At 38.3% G+C, this 26205-nt stretch overlaps 1 protein-coding gene and 1 long non-coding RNA gene across 2 annotated transcripts; both read right to left on the reverse strand.

The window, feature by feature from the left end:
* Positions 1-2788: 2788 nt before the first annotated feature.
* Positions 2789-5502, reverse strand: LOC136239241 (uncharacterized). Its single transcript, XR_010693387.1, has 3 exons — positions 4861-5502; positions 3152-4601; positions 2789-3092 (listed from the first exon to the last, which is right to left on the reverse strand). It is a non-coding gene; the product is annotated as an uncharacterized lncRNA (long non-coding RNA).
* Positions 5503-15731: 10229 nt separating this feature from the next.
* Positions 15732-23892, reverse strand: LOC136238562 (uncharacterized). The gene is made up of 3 exons (XM_066029116.1): positions 23611-23892; positions 21800-21891; positions 15732-15914 (listed from the first exon to the last, which is right to left on the reverse strand). Exons 1-3 carry the CDS (start codon positions 23843-23845, stop codon positions 15747-15749), a joined length of 495 nt encoding a protein of 164 aa, XP_065885188.1. The 5' UTR covers positions 23846-23892; the 3' UTR covers positions 15732-15746.
* Positions 23893-26205: the final 2313 nt, after the last annotated feature.

Below are 26205 nucleotides of genomic sequence, written 5' to 3' on the forward strand. Positions count from 1 at the left end.
ACCCATTCTCATAGCATGCATGTACACTTTATGAAATTCAGAAGAAGAATTGGATCTCATGCTATTCAAACTCCTGATTATTTCATTAACTTCTTTGTATGCATAAATAACACCAACAGCTTCCATTTGTAACTTCTTTGTTAATCATCTAAAATTAGAAAGTATTTCCAGAAGAATTGCAAAGCAAATAATGAACACAGAGGATTGAAGTTGGTATAAAAAGTCATTAGCTTTTGTTAGCGTTTCTCCATCCCAGTCCCAATCTGTACCCAAATCAGAGAAGTGATTTGGTGAAACAATAGCCTGCATTGATCTCTGTACTGCAGGAAGAAGTTATAAGAAAACTGCATAAGAATCTATACGTTCCACCCATCGTGTTCTGCATGCATCTTTAATTTGTGTGCTTTGGGTGATACTGCCATAGTTACAGAGTCAATGCACTTTTCTAACAAATGTTGTTGCTTAGCTGAGTATTTAAAGAATCTGGAAATTTCCCCAATGCAAGCTTCAGTGCTTTTGAATTCTTGAATACGACAAGCAGACACAATTGCAAGATTCAACCTGTGTGCAGCACAGTGAGTATATACAGCCATTGGGGCTTGCTTCTGCACAATTTCTTTGCAGCCATTTCTTGCACCTGACATGTTTGAGCTTCCATCGTAGCATTGTCCATGCATATCGGAGTATGAGATCTAGAGGCCCCATAATGCAAGATAGTGTAGTAGTTTATTTGCTAGAACATGTCCTGTAATTCGCTCTACTTCAACAAAATCAAGGAAAGCTTCCTTCACAACTTTGTCATGCACATAACGCAAACAGATTGAGAACTGTTCCTTATTTAACACATCACACACTTCATCTGCAATGACAGAGTAGTATTTAGCTTCTTTTATTTCTGACAAAATTTCATTGTGGATTTGCTCTGCCACAACATCATTTTGAATTGTTTTTGATGTATATTTTGCATTCTTTGGGGTATTCTGCAGATGGTTAAAAAGAATAGGATCAGTTTCTGCTCTGAATTTGACTAGCTCAATAAAATTACCCTCATCATGACTATAGAGGATCTCTTCTGAATCGGAAAAATTTATTTGATCATCACAATGTCCTCGATAAGCCAAACCCTTGCTTTCCACAAAATATTATAATTTTAAGCAGAGTTTCTATTACCTTTTGATTGCACTCCATTCGATCTTGATGCTGTTTATTGTATTGTGTATCAATAACCTTTTCGGGTTTCTTGTGTCGCTGTATAAACTCAGACATTTTAGCTAATGATGACAAATGATATTGAGTTTTAGCATGACTTTCAAATTTAGAAGACTGCTTAACCCATTGTTTAAATGGTTTATTAACTAGTTGACCACAACTCTGTCCACCTGGGTTATCTGTCGCAAACACTGCACAGGTGCGACAAAACACACCATCTGTAAACCAACTATAGTGTAGCCAAGCATGCTTCTTTAACCAGCTTGGTTGGAATTTTCGAAATGATTGTGATGGAGATGCTTGTGTCCGAGGATAGACAGAAGCGTTTTGGTTTGGTTCATGAGTAAAAATTTCATATAATTGTTCCCTGGTTAAAGCTTTGAAGTCTGTATTTTCATCTATTAGCTTACCAATGTCACAGGGATGACTGCTTTCTGGGTGTGCACATGTGCAACTTGCATCATTTATTGAACCACTGCAGGGTCAAACCATTTGGTAACTCCACATTTGTACTGTTTAATCATTATTTCCTCCAAAATCATCACCAGTACCCCCCTGGCTTGACTGGATATCACTCTCAGTGACCACCTGGCTTGACTGGACATCACTTTCAGTGACCACCGGCTTGACTGGACATCACTCTCAGTGACCACCTGGCTTGACTGGCTATCACTCTCAGTGACCACCTTGCTTGACTAGCTGTGACTTTCAGTGGCCACCTGGCTTGACAGGCTACCACTCTCATAGTTGATTTACTACTTGCTGACTGGCCACAGCTGACTCAGAATCATTCAATCCTTCTTGTGAGGTATGAGAATTAGCTGTAATTAAAATTCAGAGGTTCATCAATTAATTAATACACATTGTAGCAGCCCAATATTATACTCAGTCTTTATAACATGAACTTGGTTGTACACCCAGTTACAGGGGCGTAGCTAGCCAGACGGTGATGGAGGGGCAGGCATGCCCCCACAAAACGCTCGAAATCACTTACGATTGCAAAAAGGGCTAATGACCCAATGGTGGGCTAGCCAACATACAGTGTTGTATTATTACAGCTTACACAACTAGCTACGTAACTATTTCAGTACTGATTGCTTATCACTTATCAATGGAGGTATATTCGTCGAACATCATCGCACGTGCCACAACTGTACTCCAACAAATTCATCCACAGTCCGGTAGAACTATATTGTTACTATTTTGGCAGTTGCTATCGCACGGTCACGTGTGAATAGCATAGAGCTATTCACACGGTCACGTGCAAATAGCACGGAGCTATTCGTACGTGACCGTGCGAATAGCACACTCGGAGCCTCGCTCAGAGCTATTCGCACGGTTACTAAGAGAAGACAGATGCAGTTGGCATGTGTGTACACATAGATCCTTTACTATGGCATACATCTTCGGGGTGTGTACGTGCATGCGGGAAGTGTAATGGAAAGATCATACGTCACCAAATTTTGGTCGTGTGAGTCCAAGGATACACCATGCATGCACACGCATTAAATGCGTTTTCTCTGCTATGGACTGCTAGCTGTTGGTTGTGTACTTACATATTATAGCCATCATTATAAAACATGCAAGCATGTGTTAGACCCAACTGCATGGATGGTAAAATGTATGCAGTCATGAAGTTCATAATCAGTTAGGGATTTACAAACTGATATGATAAAATTAATAAGTAGAGATTTACAAAAACAGCACACATTGTAAAGTAGCAGATTAATTAGATAAAATAATCCAATAGGAGTCATGCAGTCTGAGTCAAAAACATTGCCAAATGAATCCTCGCATCCCTTCTAGTTACAAAACCACATTTTCCAACAGCATTCATTCACTTCCCTCTTCCAAAGTGATGCGAACGCAAGAGTGATGCCATCCTACAGTAAACAAAGAAATTTATCATTAGCATACAAGCATAGACAAGGCTGAATTTTACCTTAATTCCATCACATACATCACTTTCATTGTTTCTCCAGTAGAACAAGTAGCATCCCCTTGTTTAGTTATTGAACTGTGGCTAGGGGGTCTACAACTCCGAGGAATCATAACAATGGACAGAATTCAATTTCAAAATTGAAAAAATTTTCTGTAATACCCAACAAGCAAGAGTCAGCACCAGGATTCACTGGGTATTAATTGTCAAATCACCGACAATGTCAAAACAATTCAGCCTATGTGATAACAAAAGTGGCACACACCAGGGGTGAATCCATGCAGACTTTCGGAAAGGGGGTCAAATTGGCATGCTACATTGTTTGGTTTGGTAAGGTGAGACCACTGAAAAAAGGTCACAGCCTGCTGACAATATAGCTGCCCACTCTACCATGTAACTATGCATTTATCACTGCCTGAAAAAGAAGCTCACTACACTGTTCTAATACTATGACAGCTTTATTAGAATGACTGCTCTATTAGAGTATCTTGATCTTTATTATGATTGTTATTATGATTAAAGTACCTGGTAAAGACAGAGCCTGTATACCAGAAGGCCTTATAAAGGCCTAAGATGTTTATATCACCTGCACTAAGTATGTTTGAAAAGTTAGAGAAAGAAGAAAAAATCCATGACGGGATCTTGGTATATACTCAGTGTGTACCTTGGTATACTCCCTGCTTAAATGCAGTCCGAACATTTTCCTCAGTGTGCACAAACAAAATCTATTTTTCTATACCTCAAATCTTCATTGTATACCTTCGATGGTGCACATTTCGCTGCTGAATCTATATATTGCCGGATTTTGATCATGTTGATCATTGAACGTTTAATTAGAGATTTCCAACTAAATTAAATAATTAACATTCCATGCATTCATTGGTATGATAAATATTGTGCTATTTTCCAGGGTCATTTTAGTACAAACCCCACCTCAATTGGTGGTTCCTATCAAAAGATATAAGCAAAAGAAGTTGACAGTGTGATGATTTTTGTGTACAGTATTTTCAATGCTTTTTACATACATTGCATGGCACCAAACACAATATTCAAAGTTTCATAAATCTAGATAGGAAACTAATAATGACATGAAATTTTCACCACATAACTATTTTATGGAGAACAGCATATGAGCTAGGTAAAACCTCTCAAGAGTGACCACTTCTTTGTAGACTGACCACTCAGAATAATACATGAATAAAGCAAGTGATTCACAAATAAAACTGTGTGTAATGTGTAACACTAAGTATACACAGGTACCCAATGCATTTTCAAGGATAACTAACTAGAAAAATCAGTAATATTACATAACATGGTAAGTAATGGCATCAGAAATCACAATTAACAAATACTTCGGAAACATGACAATCAGATAACAAAATATAAGAGAAATATTATTATTAAAATAGATTTGTTTGGACACTGTTCAGCTTTATTTGTCACATTGTAAGCACTAAGGATGATAATTATTATATAGCACAATGACATCACTATACTACAAAGAGAAATTATAAATAGTTTCTGACCAAAATTAAAATCACTGAAGCTGCTATAAAATAGATCAAAACAGTAGTAAATACACCAGAATATAACAACAGGTAAGTGTGGAACCATGTAAGGCTGGTATCACATGCCAGTATCCACTTTTGAAAAGATTATGCTCAACCTTGAACCTTCTATTGCAATTCCGCGCAAGACAACAAACTGCTCACCTTCAAACTATACTTGCATCGATGCAGAGGGATGCCTTGAAGTCCAGGGTGATTGTAATGCTGAATTCTGAACAGTGTTAGATGGCGATTTACCTTTAAAAGGGCCATATTTTCGTCGTAATCCAACGTCAATCGTCCTCCAATCAAAAAACACACGGCATAATCGAAATCAGCATATACGGTTTGCCCAGGAACACTTTCTTCGTCCTCATCTGCCACAGATTCACGCGGAAACACTCGGAAACTTTGGCTATCACCGGTGCCGTATTCTTCCAATTAGAATTACGTACGCAATTATTTGTATGGGATTCCTATGGGGATATTTATTTCTCAAACTTTGATTTGACATATTTCAATAAATACCGCGTGGATTTTAATCCAGTAAAGTGCATTACGAAGTACGAAGCACTGACTACCATTAACTAGAACGGCAGCTTGTGAAACATTTATTGCAGGTATGTAATTTAAGTAGCAAAAATATGTGTGAAAAATTGGTTGGTTGGAAATCGCTAGTTTAATTGGACGAATTCCGTTCTTTCAAAGGCAGAGACCGTCTCTTTAAGATCATCGTAACTCTTGAACTCGTCTCCTATACAAAACATCGGGCATGTGACGAAAGACCACAAAGCGAGGGGTCCGTCACGGACTGGAATCCCGTACAAGTCATTTGGAATCCCTCGGAATCTCGCACAAAATCTGGAATCTTGCCTTGGAATCTGGAATCTTTTGGTTGATTAAAGTCCGTCAATTTTCGAATAATTCCGGATATTCTAATAGCGTGCAACTCGAGATGTAGCTATAAGCTTGTTGGCCGGTTATAACTTGCCTTGAGCTGTTAATTTCACTTCGCTTTAAACTTACTGTGTCTATATAGGTGTTTAAGAGCTTTTATGGATTCAACAGAGCACGAGTGTAGAGTCGAACTGCTGAATAATCGAGTCTCGAGTTTTTCCGAGTCTGTAGTTGTGTCTCCGATTAACAGCGAACCACAAGGCGAATCCAGAGCCTATCCCAGGTACAGCGAAGTCTACAATGAGTAGCTAATGAAGTTTAGGTGCCGAGTTAGGTGCGAGTTGAACACGAAGTTGAGCAGCATTGTCTGAGCTCGCCGGCATTCGAGGAGTGTCCGAGGCACTGATCGTCTATCCAAGAGAGTAGCTCGAGGTAGCTGTTACCTTTCCACGCATTGCTGTACGGCTAGCGTGTCATTAATTTTGTTTGAGTACAGGATTTTAATTTTGTTAATTGGATTTCAGTAATTTAAATATTTCTTGGAATCCGGAATCTTGCCTGAAATTTCGTGGGATTCGGAATCTCGTACAGGATTTTAAGGTCGTGGCAGACCCCTCGCCACAAAGAAACGTCCAGAAAGAAAAATCCCACGTGTAGTTTTCGGAGATGAATGAACCGTGTACTATCCGTAAAATAATAACATCACGTGACTGCCGTGCGAATAGCACGAAGCTATTAGTACGTGACCGTGCGAATAGCCACTCCGTAATATTTTAGTGCTAATACAAGTTACTTTGTTAGCCACAGCTTGTACTGCAGTCCTAGCGCACTGCCGACAGGATGACATGTTCACTCACTACACTCCGCGAAATTCAAATGCCACGTATTGCATGAAATCCCACCTGTCTCTCTTGCTAGCAGAACTTGTAAGCTTGTGACTGATCCGCCTGACTGACTGATAAAGTAAAAAAATAGACTGCACTGCCGTAAAAAGATCTAGTGTGATCGACTCGAGAAAATAAACTTGGTACATTTAACACTTTATCACCTCGTATCGGGCAGTAGGTTCGTAGCGTCACTCGGTCTCCTTCGTCACTTGTGAGTTGCGACCCCTGCCGTGGCGAGGATCTTTAGAGCGGGTCACTCTTTAGATTCGAAATGCTCTATCACGCGAGTAATCTAGGCTAAATATAGAAGTGTGTCTCTAATATTTTCGTTCGGTGGATTCACGAGCGAGTTGAATGTTGTGTGTACACGTTCACTAGCAATCCCCTGGTGATACCGCTGAGTAGCGCACATAATTTATAGTCATTTGCGTGTCAGTTTATTACTGGTAAGCTTGTGACGGAGGTTTTAAAAAAAACCACTACGGTGATGGGGGGGGAGGGGGCAAATGCCTCCCCCTGCCCCCCCCCCCCCCCCCCCTGGCCACGCCCCTGCCCAGTTAGCTGCATCATGTACAGCAAACTGATATTAATTCTCATAATAACTTACTAGATTTCTTAACCTTGGGGAAAAAGTGTGTAATCAAAGAAACTGAAGGGCGCTTTACAGTAGCCTTTTGCATAATCACTAACAAAAAATAGCGCGAAATCTAAATAATGCCCACCAAATCACATGATTTAATGTGAATGGGCTTGTGTTGTGTAGATTGACAGAAACTAAGAGCAAGGTTGGTGAGTGAATGTAAACAGTTGTTGGATGCTGCTGAATGGTAAAAACAACTTTTAAGATAGTTAATTTTGGTTGATTCAATGAAAGAAAGTTTGTATGAGTTTCTCTTACAACCAAACATAAAATGGGGTTCCATGGAACCCTTGGAACCCCCCCTGGATCCGCCCCTAAATAGGTACAAAGTCTAAATTTAGATAATGCCAGCATGAAGTTGCTACACTTTATATGTTTGTTTTGTGAGATTTAGCCTATAAACTGCCCTTGACAGGCTGCTTGTGGCCTTGTACCGTCAATTGCCATCCCTATCCATTTTGAACCCTAACTGTTGCCCACCCACCACCATCCTCCCCTTTGTGAAGAAGCTACAGTTGTGAAAAATTATCTGAAACTCGACAAGGATTACCTTGGCCACTGGATACTCTGAAAGGCTGTGAATGCCTCCATCTTCGTCCACATGGCCGCCAGGGTTGGTGAGTTACAATGCAATTCATACCCAGGGGGGTTTCCAGGGGTTTCAAGAACCCCCTTTGGATTTTACATGGTACTTGAAACATTAAGAATTAAAACTTCAGGTTTCCAGAATCTGGAATCTATTATGGAACAAAACACATTTTAAACTTTTAAATAATAGTTTCTCACATACACTTGTAGAATTATTCTGGTGAGAAAAGATTGAGATACTAAAAGCAGTCAGGCAATGAAAACTACTCTAATACAACAGTCTCTTAGCTGTAGTGGAAATACCTTTTCAAAATTCCTGCATACACCCCTGTGTAAAATATCACTGAATAAACAATGTGCCCAAAAATGGGTGATTTTCCAGTATTCAGTCACATGTTGGGGGCTATGCCACTATACTAATACCTTCAATCAATAATTTTTAGTTTGTATGCATGGGTGTGTGTTTGTGTGTGTGTGTGTGTGTGTGTGTGCGTGCATACATCTGTTTTGTATGGTGTAGTGTGTTGTACATGCATGTGTCTCTGTAGTATCATATCTGTCACTTGTATTGATCGTATCTGCATAATTCAAACCATTTTGTTTTGTTTGTTGTAGGACTTTGATTTGTGTGTGACTTGTAGGGTCACGAACACAAGATGGAGATGCTTGGTCTTGGAGTAGAGTATGAAGGTGAATCCGAACCACAGCTGCCTCAGAATCCCCATGAAGCAAAAAGGCAATCAATTCAGAAGTGCATCTAATCAATTGTGCACGCTCGTCAGTGTCGTGACATGTCATGTAAGCTGCAGAGTTGTATAAAGATTAAGAGAGTGATACGACACGTACGTGATTGCTGACTACGAAACAATGGAAACTGTTCCATCTGTAAACAATTTGTGGTTCTCTGTTTGTATCATGCACGAGACTGTAAAGAAGCTCGTTGTTCAGTGCCACTGTGCAGCAATATCAAACAGAAACTGGAGAAACAACGTAGAGAGCAAGAGATTCATCAAGATTGTCTGATCATGCGTAGGATGGTTGAGATGAGAGCATACTCTGGTGCCTCTTCACCTTCTGCTCATGTTGTAGCATCACCCACCCCAATTACACCTAATAGGAACAACAAAGATCTCCATCTACATTTCCCCATTCTTCTCAGCCAGTGATACATCAGCATTGCTAAAACCAGAGCTATAGCAGCAGAGTGGGGCTAGTGCAGGAACTGGTATAGCCACAGTTTTGTAATATTAAACTGAGATTTACAGATGCACAATCATTAAGATTCACACAAAATGTTGGTGCCAAATGTCACATTTGGATCACCTTTGTGTGTAAATAAGTCACTTGGATTAATTTGCACTTGATCTTTATGGAATTTTATTGAAAAAAAAACTGGGACTAACCTTAAGGGAATTATTATTTAGGTGATTTTTACTTGAATCTGGTTTCTGACGTATTGTACAATGTTACTGGAGAAATTGTTAAAATCTATAAATGCATGAAAATTACTTGTTTTAAAAGTGTGCTTGTACTTGTTCTAGCTTTTTGGCCTGCATGACTATATTGCATGCCTTATTTTCATTATTATGTGTGTAATTTTTTCTGCTATTTTTGACATCAGAGAAACTTTTGAGGCTTTAACACAAATGTTTGTGAAGGTGTGGCCTGCAGCAGTAACTCCATAGTATCACATTCATTTGTTGTAATATTGATTTTTGTTTCTTAGCAAATATCTTACCTTATGTATAATGGTGATCAATAACCATTATAGTTTTTCTATTAATTTTTTATTGTACATCTCTTCATGTAACACTTTAACACCTCAGATCAAAGGAACCGCCCGGGCTACATTTCGTATGTAGCTAGGCCTGAGCCTATTATGCTCAAAATTTTACCTATTATTCTTTCCAGAATTTCCCAAAAAATTCTCCTATTATTCTTTTTGTTATTCTTGTATCCAGCCTATTATTCCATAATTATTCTCATTCAGTATATATCTGTGGCTAGTCACTTAGTTTTCAAGATGTTGCTATAAGTAGTTTTGTCCGAATTATTAATAGCCATATATGAAGCATTCCACCTTATACATCATTTTTCTATCCATAATAGTTACAGCAGGGTTAGAATAGCTATCTACAGTAATAATTCAAGTGTATTTAATTATTAGTGTATTATAATAATATGCTGTAACTGCTCTATAGCTACTAAGTTAGGTAGATAATAATGCTCAAAGACTTGAAGAAGATACACTGGTATAAGATGTACAATTTCAGAATTGCAGATAATCATGCAGCTATCTACAGTAATAATTCAAGTGTATTTAATTATTAGAGTATATCGATCTTTTAGAGGCTTTTCAGCTCCTTTCAACCAGCACTCCGTCAGCTTTGTATCATTTGTAGAACCTTACCTCTTTCTTCTAGGTAATCAAGAAGAGACATGCCCCCTAATTCCACTGATCATTCCCATGGTCGTCCGATTATTCTAAAATTAGTTACCAATTATAGGTAATCAAGAGGAGACACGCCCCCTAATTCCACTGATCATTCCCGTGGTCGTCCGATTATTCTAAAATTAGTTACCAATTATAGGGCATAATCTTGAGAATAATAGGTCACCAATTATTCGCACCAAATGTAGCAGGGCTACAACTAGGCTGTTTTGACAACTAGGCTGTTTTGACAGCTAGACTATTTTGACATATAAGGAAGATCAAGGGTGAATGTGGTAATTACAACTATTATGCAATACTTTGAAGTTGTATTTAAAGCCTTAAAGGTATTAAATCAATCAGTTTAAAGTCTTTGAAGTTACTTCATGTATTTGAGAGTACTTTTGATGTACTTGAAAGTGTTTTGATGTGGTTTGATATAGTTTCAAAAAAGTTTCAACTATAGCACTAGCACTTACTATGTAAGGTTTTCAAAATGTATAAGAAACCTATATCACCAAGAGATAGTTTTATTGTGGGATTCAGTTTGTCTCAATTGAGAGCCACAGTAGACTCAATTGTAAGCCACATGAAACCCACAATGTAAAGTGCATCTTGCCTATATAGGTTTTATATACATTTTAGTAGTTTTTAAAAGTAAGAAATACTTAACAACATAAATAGGCAGATGATCTTCAAGATCTTCCCAGATCATGTTACAGCTAATATGTAACACTTTGCACGGAGCATTCGGGCCTTGCCTGAAATGTATGCCCTCTGCCCTCGGGCCTGCAGCCCCCGGGCCCGAGGGCAGAGGGCATACATTTCAGGCAAGGCCCGAATGCCCGTGTTACAACCATTACTTGTACCATTTGTATATAACTACATGTAACACTAGAGTTAGGGCACTCCCATGGTGGTTTCTACTAGCTGTATTTTAAACATGTTAAATTGTAATGCCACAGTAGGGTTTTTTCTCACATACATAGCTACAATATGTTGTACCATCCATCCCTCTTGTTTCACTATGCATTATTGCTTGGATTCTTACTTCATTTTTTAAAATTAACAGTTAATTTTATATGCATCAAATTTCACTTTTTTGCTATAGCATATAACTATGTTTATGATGTACGAGTGTGATCATAGATGAGTGTTGTATTAGGGTGACTGCTTAATTAAAGTATATCGATCTCACTGCTGATCTTGAGTGAGCTTCTGGTAGAGGTGTTAGAGCTGCTTAAAGTTTTGCATTGTGAGTTTGAGTTTAGCATGTTAATTTACTTAGGCTAAGCATCCTCTTGAAGGAAAAAATAATTGAGTGAATTAGCATTGCATATAGTTCAGCTATAGCTAGATGATAGCTTTCGCTATGTGGGGATCATTTTTCTACACAGCACATTTCAACCACGTGAAAAGATGGTTCAGAAATTCTTGACCTATATTTTGTGTCCAAAAATTTAAACACACAATCGATGTTTACAAATATCTGTATATAAGTAATGTGGTGAATGTAGGTTTGTCTTTTTTAAATTTTCCTATTAGGTGAGCAGACGGGAGTGGTATAATTTATATTACTTAGAAAATGATATGCATAGAATCAAGAGTACATCAATATTTATGTGGGTATTATGTACTCTTGATGATCTTTGGGTATATTGAGGTATTTAAAATCATCAAAAGACCTCTGGAGAGGGAAATTTTTTGGGGCATACTTTTAACTGACTCATAAATTTTTCACACATTCTTTCTGGATTGATAATGTTGTGATTGTAACACCAGATACTAAATTCAGATTGGTTCCCTGATTAGTTAACAGGGCCTCAATGTTGTGTTCTTTGCCAGGTTGATAGCAGAAAAGAAGGACAAAATTCTTTAGGGGAAATGTGTTTTGTCACAGGCTGCCTCAACTGCATATCATGTCTCGCACTATAATACCTCGCAGCACAGAGCTACCTGGCGGTGCTCACAGCTATTGGTGGAACTGATTAGCATGTGAGTAAAGACCTTGAAGGTCCTTGATTACTTGACTTTGTAGTGTAAAGCTTCCATTTTGTTAATAAAGGTGCTTGTTTGCCTTTTTTGAGGAACTCTTGATAGTGGAATTTATGGGCTCATTTTTCACAACGTATAACGCAGTTTGACACTCTCCCTCCCCATTATATACTCTTGATTATGGGTATTAGTCAGGGAATATTGCTAAAATCTGGGAATTAATTCCTTGCCAAGAAATTTTCTCACCAATGTGTTTGTAAAGGTCTCTACTGACTAACATATAAATTAAGAAAAAGTTTAAATTCAGGGAAACCTGTAACAGCTGCTGGAATGTGGGGTACTTGGAACCATATTGGAAAAATTGAGAAATCAACTTTTGCCTTATGTGGAGTCAAAATAGGGGGTTTTTCACGATTCTGAATTGAATAAAAGCATTTGTTTTGTACAAAACTGCTCCTTGGTGGATAAAAGGCCATACCCACTTTCCGCTATTTGTAAACCCCCTTTCAATAGGTATGTGGATTTATTTGAATAGACACAGCAATTTAAATGACTCCCACTGTCAAACACCTCAAAAGTGAATGTCTGAGTCTTCTCTAGATTCTACGCCATCATTGATGCAATTCTTGCATGTAATGCCTTTGCAAATTCTGTATGCAGAGATACACTGGACACTGTTCTTCATGCTTCATGACAATTACAGCTCGTGAACCGGAGTAGCTCCTCAGGAGCCATGAGGTGTAGTGTAGGAACTGGTTCATAACCTTGAATCCCTACAGTCCATCCATACTCATGGGGATTCAAAAACATGCTTCACAACAGCATCCAGTCCTGGGTTTGGAGAAAGGCATGAAGAGAATGCTGTGCAGCTGCCCCCTCTGTTCGGGGTAGAATCACTGGCTTGATCAGTGCAGCGGCTGCCTTGTGGGTGAACATGTTGTATTGAGTTTCTCCCAAAGTACATAGTACCTGGTGCATTGTAAATGTACTTGAAAATGGCAATACCACCCCTAATCACTGTGTCTTTAGTAGTCTATATGTCAAGGAAGATGTCCATGTGCTTGTCAATATCCCCTGCACAATACTAGTCAAATCTGGTACTTTTCCAATGGCTTACAATTGAAGAAACAGTATCTCAACCACTGAAAGCATAATAAAAGAGCAAGTAGCGCCTCTGTCTTTCAGAGAGTGCTTCATGGATCATCTTCGCATCATAAGAGCCCTTTGACATGGTGAAAAAGTGGATGATAGGTATTTGAGCATGGTGCACGATATCAGCAAATCGGCATCTTCTGCCTGCCAGACATGGGACCAAGTACATTTGAAAGTACTTAAGTAAAGTACAAGTACTTTTGAATTTTCCAAGTATAAGTACAAGTACTCTGGCGACAATCAAGAGAGTACTTAAGTAAAGTACAAGTACATGCTGGAAGTACTCAAGTAAAGTACAAGTATACACTTATTCAGTGTATTGTAGTATGTAAGTGTACCAAGTGGGGTTGGTACTTTCAGGTTTTTGTCAACTATTCACTCTCTTAAACACTTAAAATGCACTAACTTTAGCAGCAGCATTGTTTTTATTTGCCAGAATTCTATTACATCATTAATCGTGGCTACATGCTACATAGTAAGGTTAGGGAAGGCACTAGAAGAATTGTACAATGCACCTTCATGCAATTTTGTTATGTACCCACTGTGTACAAACTACGTACAATGTTTGCAGTACTTACAAGTACTTAAAAGTACTTTAAGTACTCAAGTACATACAAGTACTTAGCAAAGTACTTGAGTATAAGTACAAATACACTGGGGAAATCAAGGAAGTACTTAAGTAAAGTACAAGTACTTTCAAATCTGTACTTAAGTGTACTTAAGTATAAGTACTCATGTACTTGGCCCCATGTCTGCTGCCTGCACCTGTAAAATCAACAACCGTGCAAAGCGGTGTAAGTAAAAGGAATTGCACTGACCTCAACAGAGTCATCTGTAGCAGCAGTCAATGCTACTCTCACAATTGAAGTGTCAGCATCATTGTCACACTGCACCCGGCATAGTGATCTGATATTTCTGGAATGTTAAAGAGAGGAGATGAATGAGCTCACTTTTGTTGTGAGTGTTGTCCATGAGTTCTGTCCTTGATGGCAAATGTATCATATCTGGTACAACCTGTAGATCACAGCAGGAGTTCTTGGTACATCGAATGTGGTCATGATCTTTTGGTGAGCTGCTATAGTAATCGAAGACAGAAATGGTAATCTTTTGAGAGTGTCTGCCAAGATACCGAACATAGCTGAGGTAGTTGTCAGCAATCTCCTGATCTTATTCCCACTTCGCCATGTAGAGAAGCCATCCACCATCAACCACCAGACTGGAGCAGGATTGGTCATTGAGGTTAAGCAGATTAGTTAATCCCTTCAGGCTAGTATTGGAAAATCCGGCCTTATTTGTTTTGTTCATTTTCTGGTCTTTGTTGCTAAACAAGGACAATGGGAAGGCAGTCAGCTCATAAGCTTGTCTCGACTGTTATCCCTGTGAGAAATAATTATCAGTTGGTTGAACAACTTGAGTGAGTTTATGCGGTGAAGCTTCTTTTCATTGACCTTGGGAGTGATGAGAGGGCCTGTACCTTGAACTTTATCTGCATGGTAGATGTCACTGACTTTCCATCAAGGTTTATCTGCACCTCCCTCCCTACTTCAGCCACTCTCTCAGCATTGACTGCATCATCTGTACTGCTTGTGAATCCTGTTGAGAAGGATACAAGCAACTGTTTGTCACGATCAAAGTCAAAAGGGTTGTTTTCCTCTAGCCATTTGAGGACAAATCCAATGGCTTCAGTGTCTCGCTTTATCTGTGTTTTAGGTAGGTTGTGGGGTGGAACATGTTTCTTGATATACTCTCTTCCATGCAGTGGTTGATATAGGAAAAGTGGCTGAGGGTTTCTATCCATCACTTGTGGCCAGAATCACTATTCCTCATCCTCCCTCTGCTCAACTCACCTTCTGACTTGGCCGCCTTCATTAGTCTCTGCTCAATGCAGATGTCACACCAGGTACCAGACCATTCATGACAAGAGTAATAGCCAACATGGTCCCATATGCATGGGCTGTAAAACTTTCAAAGGTTTCCTTGTATTCAGGTAAAGTTTCAAGTAGTTCTTGTGAATAGCATAAAAGTAGGCATGACATTTTCTCACCAAGGAGTGGTTTTGGTGCAAAAAAATGCTTTTATTCAATTCAAAATCATGAAAAACCCCTATTTTGACTCCACACAAGGCAAAATTAAATGTTCAATTTTTGTGATATGGTTCCGGGTACCCCACATTCCAGCAGCTGTCATGTGCTGCCCTACAAGAGTTGAAATTAAAATATATCAGCAGACACAAATACATTGGTGAAAAATTTCTTGGTAAGGAATTTATATTCCCAGATTTGCCTGATATCTGATAATATTAAGGAATGAATAATAGAAAAATAATGAATAAAAATCAAATGATGAATAATAGAAAAATTCAGTATTCACAATAGTGACACGATTGCAACAATAAATAAAGCCAAGAAAATTAGTTATATAGCTATACGTAGCAATAAAACTCACAACAATTGAACAATAATTAGAATACACCAACTGCAACAACAAAGGCAATAATAATAGAAATTACAATAATGAAAATTATGAAGAGGATGATTCCTAGCATTATACGATGTACATTTATTGTCTTAACTGCTAGAGATGCTTCTCGAGCTTCTGTACATCGGCCAGCATTATATTCAGTGTCCACCTATACATATTACAAAGCCATCATTTGAATAAGGAATTTTACAAATAACACACACACACACACACACACATATATATAGTTTGTATTACACATGCATACATACATACATCTTAGGCTTGAGTCTGTTATGCTCCAAAATTTGTCTATTATGCTTTTTGGCATTTCCCCAATTTTCTTCCTATTATGCTCATTTTTATGCTTTTCAAAAATGCATCATGCTTTTATTTTGTGTGTTTTTTCTTTGTGCAGAGAAGTTCTTCATATGATACAGTGCAAATGGAGAGGTGTCACTTCAACTGCAACATACAAATAATAGCAATAGCTTGAAATTGGATGTGTTCCAGAGTTCATTATATTAGAGCAGGGGGTCTGGTGGCATATCTATAGTCCCTCAGAAGCTATAGACATTTTAATTGTCTAATATCTTTGTAGTTTTGTATGGCAAATAAAATATTATGCATTGTTTCTGATTAATCTTCTGAGTTGTAGCAATTGGTATTCAAAGGACAGCAACTGCTCAGCATAATAATGCAACTTGCATTTGCATCACCATGCCATGAACATATTAGCCTACTGGGGATATAGTTCTGTTGCATGTGATGACTGTTCTATTAGAGTGTTTGACTGTTCTATTGGAGAATCTCAATCTTTTAAAATAATTTCCTAGCTTGATATTAACCTCAGTCTCACTCCAGACCTTATGCACTATTGTCAATGACTAGCTATCTACTAACCTATAGTATCATCAGATCTTCTATTGTATTGCTTTCCAATCAAGCTTCCAATAATCATAATCACTATTATTTCATTCAAAATCAGATGATGAGACATGTTATATAATACCAAATTTAATGATTGAAGCTCAGCTATACTGCTTTTCCATGCCTTGGTACTAGTTAGCACATGACTGCATGTGTGACGTGTCCTATAAAACTCAAACTCACAATGAAAAATATTCATTTTGTCAAGGGGTGTAAACATGTAGTTCTGCATTTTTTCTACTCGTTATCAGGATTCATTTCACCATCCAAAACAGGTCAGCCCTTGACTTTGTGACTGTTATGGCAGAAGTTATACTTAATGTGGCGGAAATTTTCCCATTATGCTCCTAATTATGCTCCATTATGCCAGCATTATGCTTTATGCTTTTCATCCCCTTTTATGCCAAAACTCATGCCGGCATAATTGACGCAAGCCTAATATATGTACATATTATAGGTTTATCTTCAAAGACCATTTCAGTGCTAAGATGCCCATTATAGGGCAACAGCATAACAGGACAAACAGTGACAACTTCATATAGTTTTCAGGCTTAGCTTGTCCAAATGTAGTTGTCTGCGGGATTGATAGTGGCGTCACCACTCCCTGGAATAGGAAGACATGTGTAGTGTATTACATACTGTACATAATGCAAAAACTGATCATAGCAAATAATAATAATATAATATGTGAGATGTAATTTCATACTATTTCTTTGGTGTGTAAGTTTATTGTACACCTAAATATGAAATGATACAAGTGACCATGATAATAATGTACTGTTTCTTTCTGTGTTGGTATAAAGAGTGGACCCAGGAACTGAGGAAGGATGCAGCTTAGCTTAGAATACAATCTTTGTCTTGTACTAGCTCACTCCATGTCCAGCATTGTATGACTAGACCACTATATCTCAGTGTAGTGACTCTTATCAAACAGAAACTTTATATGTCTGTTCAGATAAAGTTTTGACTGGTTAGCAAAAGCTATTCATTCTTTATACTTCCAAGGCTAACTCCAACAAGTCTTTGCCCCAACCATTCAACATGTGCACAATGTTTCAAGCATGGGGCCTGCATGTTGAACTGCCCATGCTGCCTGTGGTTTGACTTCCCTGGAATAGTTGGTATTTTAATAAACAAGTTGCTTATCTAGCAACATATTAGATTAGCGTGCATCTTGAAGAAAAGTATATGCCCATTTTGGAGAGTATACATACTTAAAATAAGTGCTGTGACAAAGAAAAGTGGTTTATCAAAGCAATGGTGATCTGCTGAGTTAGCTACACTGTAAAAATGTAATGATGTACAGAATATCAGTGAAGTGCCTAGAAAAGGTAGTTTCTCTGTGGGTTTCCACTTTCTTGATCCTCAGTCTCTGCATAGGTTCACTGCTCATAATTCAGGAAGAAGGGTGTAGTCGGAATTGTATGGAAAATATAAAGTATACTTGTTCCATTAATCTTTGACCAAAATGCATAGGCAGTGGGCTAGGGGGCCACTTAAACAATGCCTGTAAGAAAAGATCAAGATACTCTAATAGAGCAGTCAGCTACTCTAATAACACAAACATAATGAAATTGGCTTTCTGGGCTTCTAAACTATGAAAATTCCCCAGAACACCAAGAATAACATACTTCTGTTGTATGCTTTCAAATTGCATGGTAATGGATAGATTTCATTGTTAAAGTTTGCCCCTCACTCTTTGGCCGGCTCACCGTCCCTGCCAAAATGTACTGTAAAGTAGCAAGATTATACTGTCTAGTATTTAAGTGATGCCACAAACAACATTTGAATTAGGCTTGTGAAAATTGTGCTCAAATTTTTCATTGATATGGTATTCCAAATTTCTCCAAAAATATATCATTATGCTTTTATTATTCCCCAAAAAATAATTTCCAATTTTTATAACTTTTTCTTAAGTGTTATGATTTAATCACTGCATCAAATGCTGCTCAATTCTTTTTCTCCTTCATTATTCTCAAAATAATTTGGGCATAAGCTAATTTGAATATCTATATCATATTTTAAAAATTGTTAATTTAAAAATGAAGTAGGGATCTAGTGCAATAAAAAGTAGTGAAACAAGAGATGAATGATGGTGTTACTGCATAGCTCAGTGGGAAATTCCTACTTTGACATTGAACAAAATAGTCATAGCTAATGTGCCAAAGTAGGGACTTCCCACTGAGCTATGCTGTAACACCATCATTCATTTCTTGTTTCACTACTTTCTATTGCACTGGATCCCTACTTCATTTTTAAATTAACAATTTTTTAAATACTAGTTTGTTTAGTTTTTTTTGTTACGGCACAACTAGCTACAGTGTAACTTATATATTAGTCCACTTGTAGTCCACATCTGTAGGTATGGGAAAGGCAGATACCATCACTTATAAACATCTTGCCCATTTGGTCAGTGAGAAGTGGAGTTCCTCATATTCTGTCGTTATGCTGTAGTTTGGGGTTCTGCTTGCTGCACTCTTCAATAATGAGTATCAGGGGATTGCCCGTTCTAGATGCAAGCGTCTCTGTATGCCTCCAGCTGTCGACCTTGCTGTTGCTGAGGGGTACCTGACTCATTTAGAACTATATTATACTAATTTTATATTGTGCTTGCTTCTTTTTCTTATAAAAATAACTATGTCTTCCAGAACAATATAACTTGTAACTGTTCCATCATACATGACTGTGTGTATTAGAGTGACTGTTGTATTAGAGTATATCTGAGTCAGCCAAGGGATGTGCAGCTAGCTAGACCAATAAGGAGTGAGGTGATCTTGTTTATTGTTAAGTAAACAGCTAGATTGTTAAGAGGTTGGCTACTCTTTCGCTATTATCTTTATTTGGGGGCGTGGTCACAAACCTATTGCAAACTGGATCCCAATTGTGAAGTTGCAGATGTCTAGCAAGTGTAACTCTTATAGTAACGCTGGGACTGAAGCGCTTCTGAAATCCAGTTCTGAAATAATTCTGTAGTGTCTAAATATGCTGCTGAAAGAAAGCGTTAATGCGGAAAATTAATGCCTCGATATGGTTTTGTAGGATGAAGAAGAAGACAAGCAGCCTGATTGAAGATAAAAGAAAAGACAAGGCGCAGAGGGCCTACATTCATTGGAACCCCAAAAGGCACATCCCACTGGTGAGTTTGTTATTGTGGCATAAAATGGTGGCCATGCGCTGCTTCGTTTGGCCTCTAGCCTTGCAACTGTGGTCAGTAAGGCAGTGAGGCAGTCAGTGAGACTAAAGTTCAAATATTGGCGATTTTTTAAAATTCTATATCTGGCCACCTGTAAGTGTTGTTATAGTTAATGCTGTAGTATATATATTATATGGACTAGTACTATTCTGTAAACGTGATTTGTATTGTGTAAAATGTCTCTAGGGTGATTTTTGAAGGCAAATTTTGGGTGGCACGCAAACGTTTCGCCGCAATCCCTACTTAAACAGTACGACTGTACTATTTGATATTGCTTTAATTTATGTTTGTTCTATGGCTATGTTACTTTTGGATAAAGAGTTGCACCGATAATTATCAATATTTCGGAAACTGATATATTGGCTACAGAATCACCAATTCTGATACCAGTACTGATACCAATATGTTTTAGTGGTGGGTTGTATGTCTGAATATAGAAGGTTTTTGGTATGTGACATTAGAATAATTGTAGAAAAAGCATGACAAAAACGTTATAAAGGTGGTTGCCAAATTGTTTTTGTTAAGGAAAAACAAGACTTGTGAAAGAGGTATGATGATAAGGTCTAACCAAGCAAAGAAAAAAATTATTTACCTTGGGGATTTAACTTGGCCATTTTGAAAAGCTTAGTAATTCAAGCCTCATGTAGTGCTACAAAGTCAGTCCAATAGCGGATCCAGCATGGGGCATCCCCGATCCTCTGTCCTTTCCTTTTTACTTTTTAATAGGAAGAGCTAGCTATATCTTGTAAGATGCCAGTAAAGGCAATACAGTAAAGTAAATTAAAGTACCGACACCTTTAATACTAATAAGGCAAACAAATTTAGTTTCAGGCAGATTCCCCTGAAACCAAATTTGCTGCTATATGTATGCACTAACAATAACAGACTGTAGTTAGATTATACTAGCTGCCTCAGAGTTTGTATTTTTAATGGTGTGGATCTGAACTTGTTTGTGTCCCTCCCCTTTCCAATCCTGGATCTGCCTCTGCAGCCATGCATAAAGATGTGCAATTATTGTGTATAAAATGTCTGCTGGAAAGTCTGGCAACTTTTCACCAAATTTTGATATCACTGCATAGCTGATGTGACAGCAAACCACTACAATTCAAACTAAAATATACCAGTTAAAGCATCCTGGACCTTCACCTTTAGCTATATTAGTGTATATGAAAAATAAAATAATTGGGGTGTGTTTGATGAGTACAGCACTCTACTTTGCCTCATTCTTTATTAATTCAACATGCTTCCTAATATATATTATACTAGTTAAAGCACTGCTGCACATACAATATGGAATAAAAGCACAAAGGTGTGGGCAAGAGACTAATATAACACAAACGAGTGCTATATTAGACTTGAGACCATGCCTGAGTGCTTTTATTTTCATTATATAGCGTAGCAGTGCTTTACTGCTTTCTGGTCGTCTTTGTTTGGAGCATTCATTTTGTAGATTGAACCACATTGGTTTTCACCCATCAGACAATTGGTAAGTATCTTTATAGTACAAGTTTGGTTTGAAAACAGATAGTAACTTTTGGTTACTTCTGATGATTATAAATGTTACACGCATGCATGAACATGCAACCATGCTGTATTTTCTGTACACAGTGCTGTATTTTCCATTCAGTGCTTTATGGAAATAATAGCACTCTTATTCGTTTGATTTTCACCCACACAGGTGCTTTAATTCCTACTATAGACTTTTCCATGTAGTACAGTAGCTCCTGAAATCACCTCTCATCTATTATGCATGCATGCAATGGTGACTATTCAATTAGAGTTCATTAGTTGGTGTCAACAATAGAATGTTGTATCAGTTTAATTATTTGGAACACAGTATAAGAAGCATGGCTTAAATAGTAGTTTAAATAGCAGACAATCTGTATTATAGTACTATTCAAATTAGTACAATTTGCATAACAAACACTCACCATATTAGTAGCATCCCGTTGAGGTGGAGGAGGATAGGGTTGCTGCTGATAAGTTTGTTGATGATAATAAGCTTGTTGAGGATATGGCTGATCTGCACATATTCAAATAGCATTGATCAAGTGCAACAAAAGGTGTTAAACTGAGGGAGGTGACTATCTGTGCTTTAATAGTTATAGAGGTATTTATACAAAAAAATTGCATGTCAGGTGATAATATCCCTTACATGCAACTTCTTGTTGCATTAGGAATAATCTCTACTGGATTCTTACACTTGTTCTCTTATTGTACTGAGCTCAGATTTAACAGCAGTTAAACAGTTTACAAAGGTGCTTTTCACTATCGGTTAATGTAGCTAGCTATACCCCATGTAAAAGAAAACTACCTGCATAAAAAGCTTCCTTCAATGCTTAACCATTTTAGCCTTACTATTTTCACTTGCTCTGACTACCTTGGTGTTATGTGATGAAGCATAGTTGTATCATTTTATCATTGTTGAAGTGACGAGTCACTACAGGTGATGATTCAAATTCTTTGCAATGTAAAGTCTTCAATGTCAGGGCTGCCTGACTACTTACTATACGCAGTGTAGCAGAAATACGAGAACAACTTTGTTGGTATTTTTATGATACATAATAATATGCTTTATGTTATGTGACTGGATTATGAAAAGGTACCTTTCCACATATTTTACATACCAACAAACAAAATGATGTAACATTTGACTCCTTATACTGATTAACTTGCCCTTAGTCTGAAAATGCAGCCAGACGCTGCAGCTATATTCATTGAAAAGTTCTGGTAATTATATGTCATGATCAAAAAGTTATGAAGCTTCAAAGTTCAAAATATTGGTCAAATTTTGTGTGTGAAAAAGGTACTTTTATGCTAGCACAGTGTTTGTTATTACAGCAAGAGGATGTGGGTGACAGCAACATTACTATGACATGCATGAATATAATTGCTATCATGAATATATTTGCCCTATATCACACCTACATTTATAGCATATAGTTACAATGCCTTGTGACCAAGTAACCTTTTAAATATGATTCATAAAAGGTGATCAAAGGTTCACATGATGTACTGTAAGGGTCACTATTGTTGCATTCTAAAAAAGCCATGTTATGGTTTCTTCTATTGCTTGTCCCGATCCTTCTATGGGAATAAAACAAAACCAACTTGTACAAGTGTGTCAACCGCATATGTCAGAACCAAAATGAAAGTTAACACTGCTGCTTTAAGGCAGTGGGTTAAACTGCAGCCAGAAAGCCATTGAGCTACATACAACTGATGGTACAGAGTAGTCACATACAACTATACTCCAAAGAAAATAGCTAGCTACCAGTTTTGCACTGAAATGATCCCCAGATTTATTAGTTGTATGCTGGGGTGGCCGGCAGTACCCAGACATGATTAACCTAGCTAACCAGAGACAATCAAAACTTTTCAGTATTAATCCATTGTACGACATCCATGCACACACACGAGTCAGTTTTTTGCACCTATCAATGTCAAGCACCCAGGGGTCCCTATACATCTACTGGGGGGTTGACATCTACACTTTCCCCACCTCTGGGGCTTTTGACAGCGGCAGTTTGCTGAACCAAAAAATATTTTAATCCTGGCAAATCCCTATAGAAACCCTTTATTGAGGTGGGGACATAGTGGGCAAGCTTCTTAGCCCCAGTACTGGAGAATTTGACACTAAACCTTGTCAAATCTCCTGTATTCCCCCACCCACCGTGGGGCATGACATTGATAGGTGCATAATAGTTAGTTACGTAGCTACATGCATGGCTATAGCACTCACTAAATCCGGAGTTGTAAGGAGGTGGTCTCTCTGGTGCGGATGGATAAGGAGCTAGTGGATTATTCTGCTGTAGAGGATGTGGTTGTCCTGGTTGAAGATGTGTCTGTGATAATAGTGACCCCTCCGGATTGTAGGGAGGAGGCGGACGATCGTTCGACGCTGTTAATGCTGAGTAAGGTTCTGCTGTGTGATTCACATCACCTAGAAGGTATTTCGCTTCTGAATTCTCCTCCATGTTAATGATACAAGGCTGTACACTTATAGCTGTTTCCAAGTCATCGACAAAATTTACGAAAATTCACGGTAAACCGTCATACTAATTTGCTGGAATTAGAGCATTCCAATTTTATTCTTTTGTTAAACAATTACATCATCTGGTAAAGAGTTTCATAGCTTTAGCCTTACTGCTTTAGCACTAGCTACGTACTTGGGGAAAAGAATTTGCATCAGCATTAACTTTTGCGTACCTAAGAATGTAACGATGCATGATGATTAAAAAAAAAGAAAAGAAAAACGATTCATGAGGTACAGATCGATTGTATGCATATGTGAGGGTGCGATAAAATTTGAATTACTGACTTGCTCCGAACTGTATTATACCACTCTCTGTTCTGAGGCCTTTTTAAAAAATCAATTTGACCATAATTTTCACACTTGTCTTAGTCATATCAGTGCAGTGTAGTCTTTCCACAGGGCCGGCTCTGGCCAAATTGGGTTGGGTGGGCCATCCATGGTTGGTGGTAGGTAGTGTGTGAAGTACACTCAACATGCATAGCATAGGGGGTCTGGGGACATGCTCCCCCAGGAAAAGTTTTATCACCTAGGAAATGCCATCTAGAAGCATATTTCAGTTGGGAATTATTATCTACACTGAATTTGTTCATCAACAGCTGCATGTATAAGCATCCAATCTAAGCTTATTAGTGGTGTGGCCTAAATTGCACCACATAGACAATAAGACACGCACAAATATTTTGATGCATGCTCCTGCCAAGACTTTTCCGAAATACTCCGTGTTTGAGAGACTGGTAGACTTGTAGCACGGTCTAAGCCCTCTAACCTATTTCATGCAGTACAGTCTAGTCATTAACTGAAAGCAGCAGGTGTGATTGTATGGCTTCTTGTACTGTTAGTTGGGGAAATGTTAGGTGGGCCATGGCCTACTCGGCCAGAGTTGGCCCCCTTCCAGAGCCAGCCTTGTTTCAATCACTCTTGGTGCCAAGCCACTCCACTTTTTGCCTAGGCTGGTTAGGTTTACAGGAATTTGTCCTTTCTGCTTCGGCTACCTTGTGTAACAGTAACCATGATTTGCCTTCAATCCTGCTTTCTATTGATGTAGACTAGCTTAGTTTTCCTGATGAAAGGGCTGCTGCCGCTGTTTTCTCTAACTTTCCCAGTGATTGTTCCATCTCATCAGCATCTCAGCAAGATTTGCAAGCGCTTTTAGATCAACATTAAATTGTGTTTATTTGGTGATTTGTATGCGTCTTTCAGTATTCGGGATCAGGCTCATTTGGTTGCCTTGGCACATTCTTCTGGTACCAGTAGTGGTTGGCTTAAGGTTATTCCTCGAGCTTGTCTTGGATTAGTCATTCCTGGACCTGAATTTGTTGTGGTCTTATGTCTGTGGCTAGGAGTTGCCTTATTTCCTCATTCTGTGTACTTTCCTCTCACCTATAGATTGCTTTGGTGATCATTCATTACCAACTTTGGGTGTACAGCTAGGGACATGGCTAAAGGCTTACAAAACACCCTAATATAGCGCACGGATTGGCATAATCATTATCTGTCTAATTTTTGCTGGCATTATTGTCCTTTCATGGTGCTTCAGTAGTGATGGAATATCAAGACACACGGTAGTGTGTCATGCGGCCCAAGAAACCGGCGCGCCACACCGTGAGTATATTGACAGGAAGAAGAAAACGTCATTTTGTGTACAAAAGTGACCATAAAGGCCACCAATGGTCAAATCCTTATATCTAAAACTACATGTCATGAAGAGTAATATTTATGTGGAAAGTTTTATGAACAGGTGCACGACACATGACTGGATTTTACAAAATCAGTAATAGCAGGGGCGGATCCAGACTTTCCAAAAGGGGGGTTCCACTCAGGGCCTGGAGACAAAATTACTGCAAGGAGCCCACTGGGAAATGACTGTGATATTGAGTGGAGTTTCAACTATATTGAATGATGCAATAGTGGATAATCCAACAGTGTGCAAAGCGCAATCAACATGCTGTTTATTGTTTTTATCTGCTTTGCTAGTTAGGCACTGGAGGGTGAACACTGGAGGTGAGGCCTGTATGCGCCTATTAGGGTGTCTGGGGGCATGCCCCCCAGGGAATTTTTGGACACAATACCCAGGAAATGCGATCTTTAGTCAAATTATTCAGTTGCACAATTTGAAACTACATACAGGCTGCTTTTAAGTTTTGCTTGAGATATACATGTAACATGTAGCTAGCTTGCTTAATATAATTATATAGTAATTGTGTGAAATAGAGGGTTTATCCAAATCACCTAAATTTGAACTGATTAAGTTGTCCTGCACAACTTTAAAAAATCCATTATGGTAAAGGTGGCTATAATGCT

The sequence above is a fragment of the Dysidea avara genome, chromosome 11, assembly GCF_963678975.1.
Source record: "Dysidea avara chromosome 11, odDysAvar1.4, whole genome shotgun sequence".
NCBI lineage: Eukaryota > Metazoa > Porifera > Demospongiae > Dictyoceratida > Dysideidae > Dysidea > Dysidea avara.